Source organism: Chaetodon trifascialis, chromosome 1 (genome assembly GCF_039877785.1).
Source record: "Chaetodon trifascialis isolate fChaTrf1 chromosome 1, fChaTrf1.hap1, whole genome shotgun sequence".
In the NCBI taxonomy this organism is placed as follows: domain Eukaryota; kingdom Metazoa; phylum Chordata; class Actinopteri; order Chaetodontiformes; family Chaetodontidae; genus Chaetodon; species Chaetodon trifascialis.
This window is the reverse complement of record NC_092056.1, coordinates 17,913,532-17,936,113: the sequence shown is the minus strand read 5'-3', so window position 1 is coordinate 17,936,113 and position 22,582 is coordinate 17,913,532. Positions and strand designations below refer to the sequence as shown.

Genomic DNA, 22,582 nt, shown 5'->3' with positions numbered 1-22,582 from the left:
ATCATAAAAATGATAATAGACAATCATAACCACAACAGCTTCTTGTGTGTGGCTTTATTCCGCTGTTTTTGACAATCTATTGATCTGTGTAACACTGAGTAAATGGACAGAAACAGACCTTTGAGTTCCAGAGTCTCGATAGTTTCAGTTGGCTCTGATGGCTCACTGGTTCCATAGATATTGGCGGCCAAAGCTCTGAACTTATATTGTTTGCCCTCTGCCAGGTCGAAGACGGCGTAACGGGGAGATCGAATTGGGACCTGAGTGTTAACACGCTGCCACGCGCCGCTATCCACCAGGCACTGTGAGTTGAGAGAGACAGAGAAAGCTTGTTTACTCTCCTATACACACACACACATTCTGATATGTTGTGCTGCACTTTAACCTGGATTTGTTGTGGATCTATAGTAATTGTTCAGGTTCACCTAGTCAGTTCACTATCGACTGATCCAGTGCAGTTGATCAGAAAACTGCGCAAGGAAACATTACACATGAAGACATTGTGTATTGCCTGAGATCAGTCTATTAGCTTTATTAACAATTCAAAGCAGTCAATTTTGAGCTTGTTTTTCTGCCATCAGAATGTATGTGTTCAGTTAGTTTTAGAAATGAAAATCAATATTGTTGGACCAAATAAGCAAATAAGTGTTTTTATACTGGAGGAGGGAGGGGCTTTCAAACACAGAAGAACGTGCATTCTTACGCTGATGAGCTGTTCATTCAAGTAGTTTGTACAGTGTAGTATACACAGCAGCAGTGGTGACAGAAGGACATTTTTGTTACCTTTTCTATGTAGTACCACATGGGAGCTTTACTGGAATACGCAGGAGCTTTCCAGCTCAGAACAACGTATGTCCTGTCTATTTCTGAGGGACGAATTCCTGATGGAGCACGTGGAGGCTTTCCCTCAGCTACACAAAAACACACACGCATGCACATGAAGTACATGTCATACATAGTGTACTTTTTTGGAATTGGTTTTGCACACAATCCATACAGTAGTAGTAATTTCAGTAAAAACTCACCTTCCACGTCATCATGGTAAGACACAACATCTAGTTTTCCTCCAAGTTTTTTGGCTAAAGGAAGATAAAAACAACATCGTCACGTGTTAGGTTCACACTGCAGTTACAGGACTTTTATCATTTGTTCAGTATAATTGTTTGAATAAATGTTGCTCTTGGGTAAATCAACACACTGGGATGCAAATCTTCCTGTTCGTCGCAATATATAATCAAACTATATGTCAGATTTTTAAAATTGCACTGACCAACAAAAGACACCTTTAAACATAAACCAAACTTTGTACAATGATCCTTCAATTCAGCAGATTCCAATAAAGTAGTCTGGTCAGTAATGCAAAAGTATCAGACATGCATGCGTGAGTGAATGTCAGAAGTCATCACTTTAGATTCCGTCCAAAACATACCAAAACAGCAGAGGTATTTCACACATCAGCAACAAAACAAAAAGGGCAGAGATGATATTTCATCACACTAATCCACTTAAACCCACCATGGAGCTTCTCAAACTCAGTGGGGTCCAGTGCAGCGATTGGGTCTGACATGCGGGACGCTTTGCTGATTCCGTGCGAGTTGACTGCTCTGACTCTGAAGTAGAAGGAGTGTCCTTCGAACAGCCCGGTCACTGGGTATTTACAAATCTTTATGGGGTGATCATTGCATTGGGTCCAGTTTTCAGTTCCAACCTCACATCTATAAAATGAAGCCAAAAGAGACAGCAAAAGGAGTTCAGGAAAGTTCCAGAAAGCACAAAGACAACCATATTATATACTGAGGTTTGAAATGAAGGATTTCCTGTAGCTAAAGACAACAACCCCTTTATTTCGACAGACAATCAAACAAACTATGTGATGACTTACAGTAATCGGTATGTCTTTATGTTGGTTATTTTTATCTATTTTTGGTGTTTATATCAGTAACTCCTACTTGTCCACAAAGTATCCCAGGATTGGTCCCTCTGTGGTGGTATTTGGGGGCTTCCATGACACAATGACATAGTCTCTATTAGCATCGTGGATCTTGATGTCCATTGGAGCACCAGGTGCAGCGGGGACTGGGGGAGGACCATCTACACAGGAAGTGACACAGTTATATGTGTAACATATTATAGGTGAGGAAATAGCCATAGTAACGTAGTCCTGTAAAATTATTAAAAACAGATCTACATTATGTTGACAGTGAATTTAAAAAAAACAGTATGATGTTTGATTCCAAGTTATCAATATCTCTCACACTGTCCAGTCACCTGCGACAGACACAAAAGCACTGTGTTCTGCAGTGCCTCCTTTAGTGACCATGCGCAGCGTGTAGAGGCCTTCGTCATCTTTGAAGAGGTTTGGGATAGTCAAGGTGGTCACTCCTCTTCCAGTTTCAATCTTCACCCATTTAGAATCAAAAAGACGTGTGTCTGGAAATAAGAGAGGATCCTGAGTTCAGTCTCTCCTCCTACAGAATTCTTAGAAACCTTCCAAATTGCTGGAGCAATATATTACTCTAAATTATACAAGAGGTTTGGCTGCATATAGAGATCTTGATATACAAGATTAACTTAATATAATAATAATTTGCTTTTATACCACATGGCACCTTTATGTGATGTCGACAGACACAGCAAATTAAACTACTCATGTATTGGAGGTAAATCGCTAGAGTCTGTTTTACTACTTTCATTAGAATTAATTAGCAATAAAAATAGTGTCCGGAACATATTCCCATTTTGCCACCACTGTGCCTCTGGCAGCATGTCGACTAGATTGGGTCTGGTAGTCGCAGTGGCAGGCAATATATATTACTAGCAATTATAGTGTAATAACTTTGTCATAAACTGCTTCTTTATAACAATTACCATCTCTATACCACTGTGCCTCAGGCTGCAGGTTGGCCAGGTTGGGGTTCAGGGTCATGGAAGCAGTCAGAGAGGCAGATTCTCCCTCAGTAGCAAACACCGGTCCAAACTTCTCCACGAAAGTAATGTTGATTTTAGTGTAATGGATCTTGGGGAGCATGGCAGCTGAGAGATCGGGCGAAAGGAAGAAACAGTGAATGAGAGAGAGATGGGAGCATGGCTGGTGGTAACAGCTTGTAGTGGGGTAGTAGTGGTGCTGATCTTGTCATTTCTGGACATGTTTATGATGCTCACCTGTGAAGGGCAACCATGCATATGGACAGGATTCCTCCTCCTGCTTGAACCCTACATGATTAAGAAACATGCCAAACGTTAACCATTATCAGCAGCAGTCAGTAGTAATAATAAAGGTGAAGAAATTGGTGAACAGGCTGACAGATATCAATGGACAGCAGTAATGGAAAACAGCTTAAAGTGTGCAGTTATAGAGTGCCTCAGCTAAATGCAATGACATATGGGTTGTTTATGAAACTCCAGTTATTGTGAATTGAACAGAGAAATATTAATATAACTGATAATAAGTAGTAAGTCACAGCTTTAGCTCTGTCAGAGTTGGTCCTGCGACTCTTCATTGAGTGGACCAGTCAATGTATCATATCCACAAAATAAATGTATGCTTTGTGAAGTTGTTTAGCTTTTAGCTACTTAACTGTAACTACTTATCTTGAGTTAAAGGTTAAGATCTGCTACTGCACATTGAAAACAAGTGGGTGTCATTCCAGACACCAACAATAGACATTTCAAGACTTTAACAGGATCCACAGAGCCTCTCTTGCTCTTGGTGGTGATAAGGCCACAGCTTGACAAATCTGTCTTGAATGCTCTCAGACCTGCTAATCAGCATGTGCTGCTGTGACTGTCTAATAAAAACTACACTCAGATCAGATAGAAGATAATCAGATAGAAGAACTTACTCTTGACCACGATGGAGGCCTGACTAGAGGCCTGTCCATGGCTGTTACCAGCCACAACAGTGTACTGGGCAGTATCATCAGTTGAGCATCTATGAATACACAATAAAACACAAGTGAAGTATTCCTTATATGTATTGGGAGTCTCATAGATTCTCATTGTATTCTCATCAAAAGATTTCTTAAGACAGATGTATAAATGAAACCATGGGTTGGGGTTTTATCCAAGCAAGGCTCTTCATCACCTTATATCAAGCTCTTGGTTTACAGTCATCTGGAAAATGTTTGCATATTCGATGTACTGTATATCCACAAGGATCTGCTCCAGTGAAGTAATGGCTGTAAAGATTTGCTTTTACAAGGTGTATGAAACTAATGCACCAAATGAGCAATAATTTCTCACATGGATGCATTATAAAATCAGCATCTTCATCAGCCTTCTGGATACATTAAGCAATGCTTGGACAAGACTTGGCAATGGACTTATTACTGGGCTGCGGAGACAGTGCCACAACGCTGTAACATAATGCTTGTCTTCTTTGTGAAGAGATGATGGTTCTTTCTGGTCAGAATTGGGTACGTTTCCTGAACATTTTCACAAAAAAGGCTTATTTTACAATCAAATCTACTGCTGCAAAATGCATGCTGTAATTAAGTTGGTCATGTTGCTGCTTTTGTCCCCTTAGAGCCATATGGCCACAGATATTAGACAGGGAGCTGAGTGAGAGCAGCAAATGTATTTTTATTCTGAATCATAATGACAATCTCTAAGCTTTCAAATGCACAGAAATGTTTGCACTGCTGACGGAGTGTGTGTGTGTGTGTGTGTGTGTGTGTGTGTGTGTGTGTGTGTGTGTGTGTGTGTGTGTGTGTGTGTGTGTGTGTGTGTGTGTGTGTGTGTGTGTGTAGGTAGAGGGTGGAGGGTGGTAGGACAAGGTGTAATGCTATTGAGTAAGGATCTAGGATTGAGAGGTTGGGGGTTTAAGGGTTCTTCATTTCCTCTCTCTGTCATGAACATGGCTTAAAATTATGACAAGCTGCTGCTTATTTGCAATTCAAAAGAGATTCTTCCTCTTAGGTCTCCCAGCCTACTTTAAAACTTGGACACTCTCCCAAGCTTTTGCAGTAGCCATTGTCTTTTTTTTTTCCACTCATTTAAAACACACAGAATGAGTAGAAATGGCAACCTAGACTTCTGCATATACCTAAGGAGTAATGGCTTCTGGGTGATCTGTGTGTAAGTAACAGACAGAAGGAGCTAAAGGTGACTGGATCCAAGGAGAGAGTGATGACTTAAAGAATCCTGGAGTATCACGTAGCACTGGGGTCAGCAGTGGAACAGCTGAGCTTCCTAAGACTGGAGGGAGACTGGTATATTCCCCCTCCCCCATTTGTAACCGCACAGCCTACCCACCAAGTCAGTCAGCTGACTCTGTCGTTATTAGTCCACTTTGAATTTGTGTGGTGATCCTGATGAGACAGATTTGATCTGATGGTTCATGGCATAGTCTTGGGATAGATGATTAGCAACTGGGCAACTGCCATGAAGCAGTTAGTCATGAATTACTAAATGAACACTTATTTCTATCCATAAACCCTGGTAAACATATGTTTCCTACCATATTCACCATTTGGTAAACCTGTTTTATATATTTAGACATTTACATGAGCTTGTAGCCTTTTTATTCTCTTTCACTGGTGCATCACTTCTTTTAATAGTGCACTGTGCTTTATCATGTACCCTTTAAGCTTCTGCAGCCACAATTGAAAACAAGCTACAATTAAGGGTTACTCCAGTGGTTTAATGCTGCACTTACATAAAGCTGAGATAGTTAAAAAAAAAAAAAAAAAAAGTTTAATCCCTGCTATGGGTCAAGCTTCAGAAACAACAGATCTGCATAATGCGCTTAATAGCATGTTTCATTTGACCTTTTCTGTCTGTTAAACGTCCTCATCTTTCAAACTGTATATCTGCACTTTATAGTGGAAATATTCTGAACTTTGTTATACAACTATTTTTCACAAGCAGAGTAGTTCTAAACCGCGACAGAGAAACTGACCTTTATGGGTAGAATTGGAGGAGTGTCCCTTTAATTTGAAATCCTGCTAATTATATGGTCATCAACCATACAGGGCTCCATTTAAATTATGTTTAAAGTCTGTGCTTTTTGACTTACTGTACCTTTGGATCTCCAGAGAATGGATTCCACCTTTAGTTTCAACCAGGTACCTTCCAGAGGACTCGTCCAGGATTACACCGTCTCTGTACCTAAAATGTAGGAAATCATAACTCACCAGCATCAAGATAGGTGGAACATCAGTGGACAACATTTTAGCTTTCTTAACTTCGCTTGTAAAATCTACTATCACATCCAAAAAAGGAAAAGAAAAGAGAGATGCTAAAAAAAATACTTTGATTAATAGATTTTGTCAGTTTTAGTTTTAGATTACCATGTCAAAAGAAAAAGTTTTTAGTTCTTACTCACCATTTTACAACAGGCGTGGGGAAGCCCTCAACAGTGCAGAAGAGTGTGACTGGAGTGTTTTCATACACGGTGTGGGATCTAAGTCTGGCCGTGAACTTTGGTCCCCTGATCATGGGCCCCTCACGAACATATTTATCCAACATCTTTATCTTTAACTGGACAAGGAAACAGGAATACCAGTAAACAAATGAATAAAATACACTTTGTACTCCAACACATCTGCACATTACCCTATTATTACAGCATATTAAAGTGTAGTGACATTGACATGGACATTTTTAGAACAATGTGGTTCAGCTGCCATTGAATCAATATGAGCTCAGATACAGATAATTAAACACTATTGTAGCCAGTGTTTGTATACAAGTGTGCATAGAGAAGCTTCACACATTCTTACCATGTCCTGGATATGAACACGTGTTTTGTGCTCATATCTTTCCTCCATCGTCTCAGAGCTAAAGACAAACACTGAGTCAGTTTCACTAACAGAAAACAGGAAAACAAGGTTTTCCACAGGCTGGGAACTCAGTCAGTTCTTCAAAATCTATGTGATTTTTGAACATGCACCAAGTTGCATCCTGTGTGTGGGAAACACCTCGTGCTGTTGAGGGTGTTTAGTGCTTATTGACTGTTATTCAGGACCCTACCAGCCCAAATAACAAGCCTCCAAAGCAGCTTGCGGATTGAGCTGTGCATTAGTTTGTTATGTGCCTCAGATATGAGCAGCAGTATGTAGCCAGTGCTGGACAGGGCCTGTAATCTGACTCCACATTGTTTCTTGCTGTTTTTAATGATGGTGGTCTCTGACATTTAAATGAAAGAGCTAGAACTGGAGGTATCCATTCCGAGCCTTGTCTGAGCAATAATGGAGGCCTCTAGCAAGCTCTGCAGGGTCACTCGCTTTCATCTGAGCGGTTTGCTAAAATGTGAAATTATCACTAAAGTCAATCAGTATTGATCCACCAATCCCACCTAGTACCAGCTGGAACAATGGCTACCATACCCCATCCAGGCATTCATGAAGAAGTGGCGCTGTGACGAGTTAAGAGGTTTTTCCTGTTGTTTCTGTATTAGGAGTATTAATTAGATCTGCTATTTTTCACATAGTTTTTTTTCCCCCTCTGACAAGCATTTAATACTAAAGGCAGTGAAGCCCCCCTGCTATGACATCGGCATAAAGGGTGTGAACCCGACTTTTGTAAAGAATGCTCTTCATAGTAGGAACAGAGAAGTAAAGCCTCTCTGACTGAGCCTGACCTTAAACAGCAGGCTGTCGACACACACTGAGATATGACCTCTGTGTGAGGAGGAAAGAGACGACAACAAGGAAATTTTCATAAGTGGGCTCAAGCGGTTGACATTAGAGAGGCTTGAGCACCACAGAGAGGAGCTTTTGTTCGAGGGTGCATTGGATTTCACCTTCCTTTTCAACATCCGTGTTCAAGATGTGGTCGTATGAGCTTTTACTCTCTGGAGGGTTTGCACCACAGAGGTCATTACTGTGTCGAAGACAAATGCAATTGGTGTCTTTGAAAGTTACCCAACGTTTCTCGTGCAGCAGCATCATTAGCTTTAGATGTGGTCATTATTTTCTGTCTGAAAAATATGGCTCAGGCTTTCATTATCTCAACAAATAAATATTTAACTTACAAATACATTTGACCTGCCTTTCTAATTTGTAAGAACCTCCCAGACAACAACTGTTTATTTTATACCATTTTTATCATGGGCCATTGTCAGGCAATGATTGATCACAAGTCCCTCCCTGTTTTTTCTTGCTGCTGTACAAAATCTCTTTGAGCACAGTTAAATCCTATATTCAGCAGACTATGCCCCTGAAGACCCCACCCATGAGAGGTTGCCCCAGAGCTGGCAACAGGCCTGTTGCCTGAGAGCTGCAGATTGTCAGCAGCAGAGAATCAGCCAGCAGTGGGAAACTCTGAGCCTGTGTTTCATCACTATTGTTCAGGAAGCCTCCAGGACTGAAGTGGTTCCACCACTGCCTGTGGAAGATGGAGGGGAGTGCCCCACAGTCCAGAAAGTGAGGACCATCCTGACAAGCTGGCAGTCACAGACGAAGCAGTTGATGTAGAGACCACTGAGAAGACACGGACAGGAGGGGCCTGTGTTGCACATTAAGAGAGGAAGATGAAGCCGTCCTTGACCAAAAGTAATGTATTAGTTTCTGAGTTGCAGGTGGATGCCAGGTGGAGGTATGGTGACCATTTACACAGCCTGTGCGATTTGTGGTTTCGTCCGAACTGGCGAACCAAGTAATTTGCAAATTTCAGTGCACTGCTCTGAAGAGGAGAGTGGCTAAACTTATGTGCAAAAGCACAAACTCCCTACTCTTTGTCACCTGTAGGTAGTTGATAAGTATCATATGTAGTTGTTCAAATGTGCCAAGAGTTGTTGTCTCACGTAGAGAAATGATCATTTTGAGCATTATATAGTTAACTTTCATCAGCAAATCAGTCGCTTAGGTCACATTACATACACAAGCTTTGAAATAAAAGAGAAGCCAGCTCGATATGAACAGAATCACTCTGTGAGTAAAGCTGCTTATTAGCCAAATTAAAAAGAAGCAAAAAAGAGTGAGCAGCACCAAGAATAAGATTTTTTAAGAGGTGAGTATAGACAGGAAACAGAGCAGCCAGAGTACCTGTTGGTGATCCTCTGACATCACACACAAACAAACACACATTAACACTCTGTAACAGCTGCTTCATCTGTTAGCAAGAGATTAACCCCATGGTGTTGTACTATCTAGAACTGACATCACACATTTTTGTTACGGTGAAAACTGTTTCTTTAACTTGATCCCAATTAAAACAAAACTGAATATTTGCTATTTTATACACAATACAGCTTCCATAGAGGCCTATGGTAACGTTATTATAAGTCATACTGTGGTGTTTTGTATGGTATCTGAGGAGAGGGTGTCAGTGCCAGACTTTTGCTACTTGAAAGTTTGAACAGCTTTTCTGAAGCATGAGTATGAATATTAAATTTTAAATGCAAATCCACAACAGTTTTCCTCAATGTGCTCACTGGTGTGTGCTCTCAATATGTGGGACCCTCATTAAAACTGTGCAGTTCACTCACTCGCACTGCTGTGTGTTGCAAACAGGTTTCAGTGTTTTGACAGCACAGTGGGGTAAAAGAAAGCAATGAAGGAATGAAGCTGGACTTGGTTTGATATAGCCAATAATAATCAATTGGAAAAAATTCTTTTATCGGCCCTGATATGGATTTCTGAAATGAGTCTGGGACATCCCTTGTGAAAGTTTACCTTGGGGTTAGTTTGGTCTTGGTGTTAGCTTAATGTAAACCAGCTTAGCTTTAACCTAGTCTGGGTTTTTAAGATCAGTTATTTTTGCTGTATTTAGCGATAAAGCAAAATTTACACACTGGCAAAGACAAGACTACCATAGCAACACTGTCATTAATATATGTTTGATTAGAGTTTTAGTGATAAGTACATGTTAGCATTAGAGTGGTACATGTACCTGCTGTATTCTTTAACCACATATTTACTGTCTTTATGGTGGTATTCTTGGTTGTAACTCCCACGTTTGATCCACACTGACATGGTGACACTGTAGATACTGACCTGTGGGACCAGCAACACACACACACACACACACACACACACACACACACACACACACACAGAGTAACAAAGTACAGTAGATACAAACAACACAGTGACACCAACATACACAAACAGTAGGGCCACCAACCCTAAGGGACTGTCAGAGTAACTTCAGGAATTAGACGTAGCCTCATGATGACAAATGAAACAGAAAGAGATGATTGATTATTCGGACTTTGGGGCTTACGACCAACACACAGTGAGAATAGTGGACAATATTTGTGTTGACTGACTCGCACTCTGCAAAAAAAAAAGCCAAGCTGGAATTTGGACACATGGCATTGGAAACATTGTCACTTACACACACACACACACACACACACACACACACACACACACACACACACACACACACACACAGACAGCTTCAGGAATGACAAGGTGACACCATCTTGATTTAAAGACACTGGCAACACAGACACGTGCACACACACATAAACAAAAGGCACAGACATAGACTATTGTTGGACCAGTGATGTATATGAACAGCAACTGACAGTACAGCTGCACCAGAGATTGTCCATCAATCTGACAGCTCCACTGAGAATATTTTCCACCTTAAGCACAAGTGAAATAATACTAAAGTAAACGTGGAAGGAGCGTGACACAGGTATGACCTACAGCTATGTTTCTTCAAATATGTTTTCAGAAATATTTGGATACCTCAAGGCTGTTTGGCTGCAATTTAATGAAAACCTCCACAATAAAAAAAATGGAACAATTCAGCAACTTAAGAAAGCTTTCTGTGGAGATTCCACCACTTGTCAAAGTGCATCTTCTTTATTTCATGGATGTTAAATAGACTGACTTTAATTTATACCAGAGTCAAGGAGAGGCATCAGCAGTGTCTTTAAATTTCAAATGCGCGAGTTTGTCTGGAGACTTCAACGTGTTCTGTATTCATAGTTTAACAGTAGAGCTTTTATTTAAAGAAAATTGACTTTCACTTTACATTTACTTTAAGGTCATGACCATGCTGATTTGTACTCTTCTTCTTGCTAGCTCTCTTTCTGACATGCATGTTTTACAGTACGCACAACAAAGCAACAGCATAACTTTGTCTTACATCATGCTCACATAGCAGCATTGGAACAGAATTGCCTTACATCACCCAAGTCCTCAGAGATCAGAAATAAGGTCAGCTGAAACATAATGCGACTGTCCCTCCCCATCCTCACCCTGAAAGCTACTGAGACGTGCTGCCCTGGCAAAGACATTCCTGCCTCCACATCTCTGAAACACTCGCCCTAGCTTCAGGGTCGCCATACCTATCAACAGAGCCAAGTTTAACTCACTTGTAATGCCCCAAAACTGATGGTCAATCAGCCAGTTGATCAGATAATATGAAACCCTTAATCTCTAACCTTTGATCTCTAAAGTCAATAATGACTTAAATTCCTGGTTGAATCATCTGGTTGTGCAGTACAAAAATCTCTTACAGAAAATATTCTGTGGTTTCACACACCAGCTACACCGCCAAAATAACTGAAGTCCCAATCGTTCCTTACACACAAGTTTATTTACATGTCTGTAGCACCTCCTAGAGCAGATGTCAGAGAAATTGTGCTTCCTAAGAATATTAGCATTAAACTCAACTGCTCTCAAACAAGTGGTCACTGTAAGCAAGTCAGCATTCTAGTCCCATCAGTACTACACCCTCTGCTTATACTGTAGCAGCACAAATGCCTGCCAAATGACACCCGAGCCTCTGTGACAGTAAACCTCCAAAATTCCCAGCCATAACCATACAAAATTCCTCTAAAATTTAAAATTTTTCATTTTTTTTAAAATGAAAACAACACATTATGAGTCCCCGCACACCCAGCAATTTCCACACTGAAGCAACAGTCACCACCAAATTTGACTGTCCAGTAGGAGTCCATTTAACAAATTAGACTCCTACCACGATAAACACACAGGGAAACATGTTGTCTGTCTGTCCTGTCTCTAACAGGACAATTATGGCCATTATCCTCAAAGCAGTGATAACCTCATTTATTGCAAATGAATTGCTGCACATCCTTCATGATTCATATGTCCTATCATTCATCACAAAGTATTATCAGCTCTGGTTAGTGACCATGCAACATCCCTTGGTCATACCCTAATCTGTTCTCTAGTCCTCCATCCCACTGATCCCACCTGCTACACTTGGGTTTGAAACAAAGTACATTAAAAAGCTGAGGATCCAGAGGGGACAGCAACAGAAAGAGAATGAAATTGTAGGTATTCTTACCCGTTGAGATTTCCTTTGCAACGACTTCGGTTGTCAGCCTGAATCCACAGGGAGTCAGCCTAAACCAAGTACCAGGCCAACAAAACCACCACCCGTCTCCAACCGACCCCCACCAGCCTCTCCCTGAGGCCTTAAAAGGAGAGAGAGCTGCCTATATATAACCAGTATCCTTCAAGACTCATGGCCACTAGAACCAGGCAACTATTTGATGAACAGAGTTTGCCCATTACAGGTTTTAGTGGAATCCACTTTAGCCCAATTGCTGATATCTGACATATTATCTCAACAACTGGTGCTAAACAGCTGGTTAATCAAGTATACCAGCTGCTCAACACAATGCCGACAATCTGACCATGGAGATGTCATGGGGGGGGGGGGCAGTGCCACTCCTGTGCCACTCCTGTGCAAGTAGCATTTTTAGCTCTACAGAATAGGCAGAAATATGGTTGAATAACTATGTTGAGTCTAGGCTGCTCGCATTAATTTCCTCAATACCACTGTGGCACAATTCTTGAATGATAAGACATTTTTTACAGCATATCAGATTTATAGAATGTGCACCTTCAAACTCAGACAAATTTTAAAATCAGTGATCCAATGACCATGTATATCTACAGTTTCACGTTTGCATTTAAAGCATTCTAGGAGCACTTTCGACTGTACTGATGTTTCTTCCTCTCTAACATCTTTCTCCATATGCACTCAGAAACATCTTGAGACACTGTGTCGCATGCTGAACTTTGGCCAGGGCCTATTTTTAAAACTAGCTACAGTTACAGCTAGACTATTCCTGACACAGTGGAGAAGCTGTGAAACGCATTTCACATCTGAGGCGAAATCATATGATGGGACAACATGGAGTTACATTTGAGGAAATGGAAAGAGAGAGCGAGAGAGATTGGCAGGGTGGGGGCGTGGGGAGGAGTGTGTGATGTGTGAATGATGCAGATAGATAGAAGAGTGTGAAAGAAGGCAACCAAGGAGACAAAAGACAAGGAGGCAACAAAAAAGGACAGGTGGCAGATGATTGCTTTAAAGATGAAAACTCTAACTGTCCAAGAAACAAGTGGCTCTCTTCAGTACATCAAGTCCATAAAGTCTGGGAATATGGGAATTACACTAGTAAAGGAAGGTGAAGGGTTTTTTGCAACAAAGGCAGTGATGTAATTGTCATTTTTCAGTCACATTGAAGAATAGAAGTACACATAGTATATAGAAGGAAAATCCCACGGAGGCTGACTTCCACAAGAAACAGAAATCAACAGGAAATGATCCCATTCCCATCACCTACTCAATTACATCAAACAATTTAACAGTTTTTGACAAGCAAGATTAAACATCTTAATAAATTATAAATATCAAGTATGTTGAAAGTGTGAGTTTCGATTTTGCTGAGAGGTTGGCCTGTGAGAGTCATCAGTAAGTATATCATACCTTAATAAATTGTCAATGTTTTACATAGGCAGAGACTATTGTAATCTTTTTTTCTCTCTTTACCTACATGTATTCCTGGGTGTGTGGTAAAAACAGAACTGACGTCTGTCTGTGGTTGCAAAGAGCCCTCTGTTGGTCATGTGGTAATACACTCGGTACATCATGCTGCTGGCTGACAGTGAGACAAGGGTGAGCCAGGACTCCGGGGTAATGAGGTGACATTAAATTTTCAGGAAGACTGAGGAAGAAATAGCATTGAAAACTGAACATACATGTACAGCTTCGTTGTATGATCAAACCAATAGCACATTATGAAAATTTCACTATTCCAGGCAGGACATTTTGACTTTGCAGTTCCTGGAGACACAGCAAGATTAAATATTCCTTCATTTGAGACCCCTGATATGCCTAATTTTATACATTGGCTTGTAATGAGTATTATTTAAAAGAAACCTCTGGGCACTTCATGCATTTAAAAAGTCAGGCCTGTTCGATTAACTTTGAATTATGAATCGTTAGTGCAGAGCACTTTACAAGGTGAAGTGACTGACTGAATCTCTGTCTTTAGATGAAGAAACATGAGGTAGCAAAGCAATACCTTTAGTGGTCTATTGCTATATATAGACTCAATATAACAATTTCTGCAAACAAAACTACTACAAACTATAGTCATCAAGTACACATATGCATTATTTTGATCTTGGATTTATACTGACCAGAATATGATACATTTAGGCAGAGAATAATATCTACTGCTCTTTTCCATTGGTCAGTGATGGAGGAGGTAAGTTAGTTAAGTAAAAGTATCCACCAGCAAAGTATCAATCAGCAAAATGTACTTTAACTATCAAAAGTCAAAGCTAATTTTAACTACTGCTGTAGTTTTAACTTGGCAGGAAATGTATGAAAAATTGCAATGTGAAAAGTAACTAGTAACTAAAGCTGTCAGATAAATGTGGAAGAGAAAAAAGCACAATGTCTGCCTCTGAGATGGAGTGGAGTAGAAGCAGAGGGTTACAGAAAATGGAAATACTCTAGTAAATACTAAAGTAGTCAAGGGAAAACTGCAGTAATAATGGAGACAAAATGTAAATCCGCATAAAACTATTAATCATTTATTTATAATACTAAGAATGAGAATTCATATTTTATTCTATACTATCGTGCAGGCTGTCTTGAAAGGAGCGCTCGAACATCGTTACGTCAGCGAACTTGGTCTCAAAACCTCACTCAACGTCTTCAGCAGAGGGAGCGGCCGGTGGGGTCCGGACAATAAAGCAAGCCACCCATCCCCCTACGTCATGACGTATGACGTGTACGGTGTTCTGATTGGTTGAACGGACAGGTAGTGGAGTGGCTGTCGCACGTAAACTACGTATGGACATAAACAAGACTGTTCCCTACCACTGTATCCTGAGTAATGCCCTGACCTGGTTGAGTGAACTCTATGATACTCTGCTCGGCGTTCCAGTAACCGTAACCGTAAGTATCTCTATTAGGTGAGACTAGTTTAAACGTTACACTTGTTTAAACCAGTTGTTCGGTTAAAGCTTAAGTTCGGTTTTACGCTTTGTTGCCAGTACTGGGTTTTGTCTTGTCTGTCTGAAGACTCGGTAGTTTAGCTGTCTCATGTCTAACGTCCGGCTTCCGATATTGTTTCGTTCTTCTATCTTGGCTCAGCTCGCGGTTTCACAACTTCAGTAACACATTGTAACTTTGGTTTAAGTTCATGTTAACTAACTTACAGAAAACGTTAACCGCTGATTTCAAAGTTGCTCGTCGCCATCTGCTTCTTAAGTTACATTCAGTCCTCGTGCGCTTGATCGACCTTTACAGGACAGACTTTGACTGAATGAAACGTCTTTGAAAACTGTCCCATAAATATGAGTTCTGTTTCATTTCGAGCGTGTAAACATGTTACATGTTGGACACAATTATTTCCCCACAGTCTCTGCACTGTTGGTTGTAGGAAGTAATTTCCAGCTTAAATCACATGAATTTGCCGTTGCTGCTGACTCTGCTGCTTGCAGCGGGTCACGTTTTGCAGAACTTGCCTGATGTGCTTACACAGACCAGTCACTTTCATCCAGAGGGTGAGGCTAATTCAGCATTATGGCACAGAATTACATATTTTAATACAGTTTGAGAGAAATCTGCCCTGTGATAATTTTTGAATGGGTTCATGTCTTATGTCGTTAAATCTGTCGTAGCCTCCGTAATCGATGGGATTTCGGTTACTGTTTGCTATACTCGCCAAGTAATGTATGTGCATGCATGAGCTTTCAAATCCATGTTATGTTGTTGTTTGTATGTTTGAGGGAGAGATTGCTGCGTGAAAGGTTTTTATTGATTGCCTAATTAAGTTGTGACATGAGGTTTCCATCAGCTCTCACTTCCCTCAGTGGAAGCCACTACCTTTTTTCCTCTTTCACCACTCACTGTGCTCAGTGAACCAGTGTAACATCTACAATATTTGCAATACATGGTTTCATAAAGGTCCAGTATTGTAGAAATGTACTCATTTATTTATTTCTCTATCTTCTTTTAGGTCAGACATGGGGCTCTGCTCTCCTCTCCTCCTCTCTCTGGCAGCAGCCCTGTCCTCTGCCTTAGTGATTTCACCTCCGTAAGTGCAGCAAATAACATACAGTATGTAAAGATGAGCGTAATGGGAGATGGCCAAATGAACGCTGTTATTTTCTGCTTTTCCATTTAATACTTAGCTCTGAGTAGATTCGTTTGAGTCATTGTCATCCTGTCCAAACAACCTGGACATCATTAAGAAATTAATGTGTGTGTGCTCGTGCTCATATTGCAGACACATGTGGACCAAATTGATCCTGACCCACCACTGGCCAAGCACCTTCTGTAGTGTGAGTTTCTTGCCTGCCTTTTATTTATTTATTTTTTCTCTTATATTCTGAGCTTTTTAAGATGCAGTCAGGCTTCTTCATGGAGAACAATTTGACATATCACCATAGGAAAAGCAAAGGTAAAATTAATAAAATCAGTGATTGCCATTTAGCTTCTGGAATAGGACAGAGCCATTGTTGATATTTTTGGGAACACCTGTGCTTGTCCTACTATAACAAGTCAAAATATCTGCCATGAAAAAGGACAACTTGTAATTCATTGGACTCATTCAGATTTGTCTTTCAGGTTAGCCATGGATTAAAATGGACTCTGTATGCCAGAGCCAAGACACATGAATCACTGATTGTTTCCTGGACACTTTGCATAATAGGTTTAGATTAAGGGGTAGCCCAGGATAGGTTGAGACAAACTGAGTGTAGTGTGGATAGCTAATAATTATCGAACAATTAGGCTAAATTGTTTAAGAACATGGTATGTAATCTTAAAACCAAGTTTCCCCTTTTTTCTTGCCCATGAATGTTACCTGTATCCTGTATAACTGAATCAACATTTAATCCTTATACATCATGTGATGTCTGAGCATCATGTGACAGGCTGCATGTCAACAATTTGGTTTGACTGGGCAGCACTTTGTGAAACATTCAGTGAGGATGTGGTTTTATTCATTCTGTATGTCACGACGCGGAAACACACGTCTCTTACTTTGTGCTTTTTGACCTCACGTTTCTCGTTTCCAATGCTTTCCTGAGAACTTCTCTGATGGTTCAGACCCTCAAGTTAATCATGTGTCAGCAGCAAAGGTCTGATTTGGCCGCATTGTTATCTTGGTATGATACGTGTCTGTTTGGGGGGAAGATTTTTATGCTGTGTATTTTTTGTGTGTGTGTGGCTCGAGGTCTTATTTACAAAAATTCTCAGCAGAAGTTTAGATTTACCAAGACTCAACTGAGGAGATAAATATGTAGATCCTTAACGTCAAAGCCACAAGACAGCTGCATTTCTCCTTTTTACTCAACCTTGTGACATTCCTCAGTTTATTTTAGGTGGTTGAAGTACAAACATTGTCCTGAAATGCTGCTACCTTAATAATACCTTTACCAGGGTTGTTGTTTTGTTTCTATGCAAATATCTTTGGGCTCCTGAGACTGAAAATGTTCCTCATTTTAATATTTCATTGACCAAGTCATTAATCGGTTTGTTTAACAAGAATGAAATCGGTGATAGAAATAATTAGTTGCAGCCCTCGTGGCTACTTTCAAAATAACATATAAAGTTTGTGTGTCCAGATGGAATAGCAATGCTATATTTTTTAAATACCTTTCAGATGGAGCACTGTCATCCTAACATTAGCTACTGGACACTACATGGATTGTGGTAAGTGTGTGTGCGTGCGTGCGTGCGTGCGTGCATGTGTGTGTGTGTGTGTGTGTGTGTGTGTGTGTGTGTGTGTGTGTGTGTGTGTGTGTGTGCGTGCATGCGCACATGTGGTTTGTGGAGTGTCAGTCAGTGTGGCAAATGGCTGTAATAGCTCTTTTCACTTCTTCATTTTTCCTCTCTCTATGAGTGAGTGACCCAGAGAAGTGAGATATCTGATATTGTAAATCTCTCTGTTTTCCAGGCCAGATAAAGGCATTGACTGCAATTCATCGTGGCATTTCAATTCTTCTCAAATACAGGTACTAAACTGTTTAGACTGAGTGTGTCTTCAAATTCATATTAGTTATTTGGATTGGACATGGATAGACCCTGGTTCTCACCAATGACAAAAATTGGTAGGACAAAGAAGAAACAAGAGAGTACTCGATTTGTCAGAGTAGTTTGATTAAAATCTCCTTTAATCTAAAGCACACAAAATCAAGATAGACAGTAAAATTTGCCATCACCAAAGTGAGATGGTAGTCGTGTTTTTCTTCTTATTTTCTGCGTTTGGTACAGTACACTGATAAATTAAACACGTGTGTTTTGGGGTGTGTGTTTTCAGGACTTGCTTCCAGACATGAAGAAGAGTTGGCCTGACCTTCTTAACCCCTTGTCTGCTGGATTCTGGTATTACATCAACCAACCCTTCCTCTTATTCTTTCTGTCCGTCTGTCTGCGACACCTTTTTAGCTGAGCGTGTTCTGGTTTCCTATACTACAGTAAGGCACTACCACCAAGTCACTATTACAGCATTTTACATGACTGCTGCTGCATTTTTTGTCTGATTGTAAATGCATCATCAAGTAATATGACATCATGACAGTAACTGGTCTACTATAATGTCTACTGTAATAGGGCTGATCATAGTAGTGGGCATTAATGTACTATGCTCCACTGTGGCATGCCTCTTGTGTGTTATCTTAAAGGCAGTATGGTCATATAACCTTATTCAATACCAGCAGCCATTTTAAAAAAAGAAATCTTACTGTACAGAGTTAGTCTGAGTGGATTTATTTTCTTCAGTCACAAACTTCAACCTGTCAGTGGCTACAATAACAAAACATTCTCTACTGCACATTGTTCTGTGGTATATGTCATAGTGCATGTAATTGCTCTGTAAAGATGGGAATGCACTATTTGATGTAGTGTCATGCATTAATCCATTGACCTTCATAGTTAGCAATTGTTGAGAAGCACACTGTACTCAGATATTAATTGTTAACCTGTTTTAACTACAGGATCATATTCAAGCATAGGGATGTCATCGTGGTTGATCTGATGTGGCAAACCACAGCACAACAAAAAACATTGTGTGTCAACTGCCTAAAGTGACCTCCCAGTGGAGATGCTCCATGGTCTTGAAATCAGTCATCAGTGGACAAACAGAGATGATAATAATCATGTGGTGTGTTCCCAAATTCAATTTGTACATGATAACAGTAACACCTGTTGCAACTTATTTCTCTGTTTCAACAGGAAGTATGAATGGCACAAACATGGTACATGTGCAGCCAAAGCAGCTTCTCTGAACAGCCAACATAAATACTTCAGCAAGGCACTGGAACTTTACCATAAAGTGGATTTGAACAGGTACAGCACATTTTCCTACACAAGTGCGCCTCTTTCCTCAGATACGAGAAATGTCTCATTTTCGGGTTCTTAGCCTGTTCCCATTAATCCCTCACATGTTGACTGTTCACAGAAACAGACTGCTATATTCTTATTTAAAGTCACTCTGAATAAAAGCATCGAAGCCTCAAGTAGAAATCTTTGTTTGTTGTTGTAGCATCCTGCTGAAGTTTGACATCACCCCTTCAGAAAAATACTACTCAGTAGGTCTATTTATATTTTAACGTCAAATTGTGGTGTGTGAAAATCTCAAATATATTTGTGTTATGTAAGAAATAATCTGTGGCATGAGAGTGCCTCTCACAGCTGCTCTTCTCTCTGCTCCTGATGTGTCTGTGTGAAGTTTTCACAAATTGAAGGAGTCATCGAGAACTTCTACGGCGTCAAGCCGAAGATCCAGTGCGTCCATCCGTCAAAGGTATGAAAATGCCATTCAAATCATGAAATCATCACTGTTTGCTGTTTGTGTGTTTGTGTTTTGAATGGTTGTAGTTCTTTCTCTTTTGTGTGTGTGTGTGTGTGGGGGGGGTACCTCTTTGGTGATAGTCTGTCAGATTGTTCAAATGTATTTTTTGTGTTTCACAGAATGCTGATGTCCAGGTTTTGGGGCAGATTGAGATCTGCTTCAACCCTGACTTCACCCTCTTGGACTGTGAGAAACAGTTAACCATGGAAACCATATCTAAGGGAGACTGGGACAATCCCATGGCTGTTGACAAAGCCTCTGGGTTCAGTGTGTGTGACCGTGATATGCCGGTTTACTACCCACCTCTTCATTAAAACACATACACACGCAAACAGAAATGCAACACACACTACAACCAAAACTTTACACGTAGAAAGGCACACAAATCCACTCTTTGTTTACCAATCAACTGTACTGTCATTCAGCACACACACACACACACACACACACACACACACACACACACACACACACACACACACACACACACACACACACACAACACACACACTGTATATTTTCTCAGGCTTCACAATGAGCATCATAGCCTCATACAATCACAGCAGTCTGAAAACATTTTTTATTAACATGAAAACTCTGGATGTCACAAGTACTTGGAAAAAGTCACCATTAAGGTCATTGTTCTTTTTATATCCTGCAAAGACCAGGACACACACACACACACACACACACACACACACACACACACACACACACACACACACACACACACACACACACACTTCACGACTGCTTAGTGCTTTAATGGAATTATGTCCCTTCCTGACTCCTTCCTTGACTCCGATCCACGGCTCAGCAGGGTGCATGGTGGTGAGTTCAGGCCAGGCGGACGGGCAGTTTACTGTGCCTCTGTGTTGTTGGTACGATTGCCACCTACCTGACTCTTTGTGTTGTTGATTATGTAGATGTCAAATCCAAGTGCACATCTTGTGACACTGCTGACCATACTTTATATCACATTTGTGTGCCTTCTCTTTTTTGTGGAGGTGATTTGATTTTGTAGTTGCTAAATAAAAATAACTTGTTATTATTATTGAACCGCTCCAGAAATTAGGCATATTTTTGAGGGGTTTTGGAGCAAACAGCACTGCTGGTTTCATCATCCACATCTTTCACACATTCTAAATGAGTGGTAGTAATCATTTGCTGCCTTCTGATGTTTGCCAAGTACTTAAGGCATTATTCAGTGTGGTGCTGCAGGCCTGGCTAGATCAGTGTCCATGTTGCTTAAAAAGGACTGATAGTCACGTTTGTGAGCTTAACCGCAGTATATTATACATCATGTATAGACTAGAAAGTCTAGAAAGAGCTCAAAAACTCAATATATTTTACAATATGTCACACAAGTTCATTTCTGCCTGTAGATAAAATGCTTGTTTCTCAAGTATGTAGCAAATATTTTGGACGACACTATTTAATTCCCCACTGATTTGCACAATGGTATGTTTCTGGTGGTGCATCTTTGTGCAGAGACACCTAAGTGAAAGCTTTTAAATGACCAGTGTCCCAGTGGACAAATGCTGATGTGTGAAATGACTGAAATGAAGAACTGTACTGATGTTTTTTTAATGTCAATAAAATGATCAATATGTAGTCAGTCTGCCCTCCAGTCATCAGTGAGTCATTACGTAACATGCAGCATTGACTAAAGTCTACCAATTTACATGTTTTATTTATGGAAATGAAAGTCAGATGATAAATAGAGCTTGGTGAATAAATACAGACAGACCATCTGGCTGAAAGCGGTGTTATAAGGATGGTTTTAAATGGTATCTTCTGTCTGTATGTCTGTTTATGCACAGAGTATAATATAATACTATATTTGAGCCTGTCTTTCTATCTATCCAGATCTACTCTGTGTGTATGAATATTCATGTTGTGATCTCCTTACAGAGCCATAATCCTACCAGGACAAAGACACCAGTCCATAATCCTGAATCTCCTCCCACAACACAGCACCGCAGATTGACTAAACACATCTGATTACATATTCAATAGTGCTAAAATGCCCTCAAAATATGTGCCAGCTATGTCCAAAATGCAGTCCAAATCTTGTCAAACACATGAAAACAGTACCATGAGCTCTGTTTTTAGTGATGTTCCAAGTTTGGGGATCATAGTTTAAGCATTTGAGGTAAATCACCCTCACTGGGAAAAACTTAAAACCTTATTTTAGAGAAAATTAGAGCTCAGGTCAGCTCTGGACACTTGACCCAGGTGGAGTAGCAGGCCTGGTTTAGCCCCTGCTTCCATCTAAGAAAGCCCCCCCCCCCACTTCTCTCTCTCTCTCTCTCTCTCTCTCTCTCTCTCTCTCTCTCTCTCTCTCTCTCTCTCTCTCTCTCTCTCTCTCTCTCCCCCTTATGTAACACTGCAGTTCTGCAAAGCTGCTGATGTGACAGATCCAAGTACCTCCACACACACTCGCACGCACACATGACCAGTGATCAACCAGATCATACTGTACTCTCTGTGATTGCTGTCCTTGTTCCTGTCATTGCTGCTATTGATTATACCATTGATTGC

The 22,582-nt window shown here is 40.5% G+C and overlaps 2 protein-coding genes across 4 annotated transcripts in view; one reads left to right on the top strand and one right to left on the bottom strand.

The window, feature by feature from the left end:
* The window catches only part of myom2b (myomesin 2b), a 29,301-nt gene extending 17,042 nt beyond the window's left edge, over positions 1 to 12,259 (bottom strand). The window contains exons 1-14 of the mRNA XM_070958302.1: positions 12,217 to 12,259; positions 9,835 to 9,938; positions 6,723 to 6,780; positions 6,326 to 6,480; positions 6,022 to 6,108; positions 3,843 to 3,931; positions 3,163 to 3,213; positions 2,869 to 3,033; positions 2,269 to 2,430; positions 1,950 to 2,091; positions 1,516 to 1,715; positions 1,026 to 1,079; positions 784 to 911; positions 119 to 302 (exon numbers count right to left, since the gene is read on the bottom strand). Coding sequence (XP_070814403.1) covers positions 119 to 302; positions 784 to 911; positions 1,026 to 1,079; positions 1,516 to 1,715; positions 1,950 to 2,091; positions 2,269 to 2,430; positions 2,869 to 3,033; positions 3,163 to 3,213; positions 3,843 to 3,931; positions 6,022 to 6,108; positions 6,326 to 6,480; positions 6,723 to 6,780; positions 9,835 to 9,917 — 1,558 coding nt within the window. The 5' untranslated portion in view covers positions 9,918 to 9,938; positions 12,217 to 12,259. The remainder of the gene's footprint in view (positions 1 to 118; positions 303 to 783; positions 912 to 1,025; positions 1,080 to 1,515; positions 1,716 to 1,949; positions 2,092 to 2,268; positions 2,431 to 2,868; positions 3,034 to 3,162; positions 3,214 to 3,842; positions 3,932 to 6,021; positions 6,109 to 6,325; positions 6,481 to 6,722; positions 6,781 to 9,834; positions 9,939 to 12,216) is intronic.
* rnaset2 (ribonuclease T2) lies at positions 229 to 21,673 on the top strand. 3 transcript variants are annotated; one of them, XM_070958744.1, is made up of 10 exons: positions 229 to 304; positions 16,199 to 16,276; positions 16,469 to 16,523; positions 17,849 to 17,898; positions 18,143 to 18,200; positions 18,506 to 18,570; positions 19,420 to 19,533; positions 19,730 to 19,775; positions 19,916 to 19,990; positions 20,158 to 21,661. In XM_070958744.1, the coding sequence occupies exons 2-10, from the start codon at positions 16,206 to 16,208 to the stop codon at positions 20,350 to 20,352; spliced, it is 729 nt and encodes a 242-aa protein (XP_070814845.1). In that variant the 5' UTR covers positions 229 to 304; positions 16,199 to 16,205; the 3' UTR covers positions 20,353 to 21,661. The 3 variants fall into 3 exon arrangements, with proteins under 3 accessions (XP_070814845.1, XP_070814668.1, XP_070814758.1); XM_070958567.1 differs by lacking the exon at positions 229 to 304 and adding an exon at positions 14,820 to 15,132 and having other exon boundaries at positions 20,158 to 21,673; XM_070958657.1 differs by lacking the exons at positions 229 to 304; positions 16,199 to 16,276; positions 16,469 to 16,523 and adding an exon at positions 17,306 to 17,324 and having other exon boundaries at positions 20,158 to 21,673.
* Positions 21,674 to 22,582: the final 909 nt, after the last annotated feature.

Excerpts from the sequence above, each read along its gene's own strand:
- rnaset2 (XM_070958567.1), top strand. The coding sequence starts at position 16,206 with ATGGGGCTCTGCTCTCCTCTCCTCCTCTCTCTGGCAGCAGCCCTGTCC. Across the intron at positions 19,534-19,729 it reads CATAAAGTGGATTTGAACAG|CATCCTGCTGAAGTTTGACA; the intron begins GTACAGCACATT and ends TTGTTGTTGTAG. Across the intron at positions 19,991-20,157 it reads AGTGCGTCCATCCGTCAAAG|AATGCTGATGTCCAGGTTTT; the intron begins GTATGAAAATGC and ends TGTGTTTCACAG.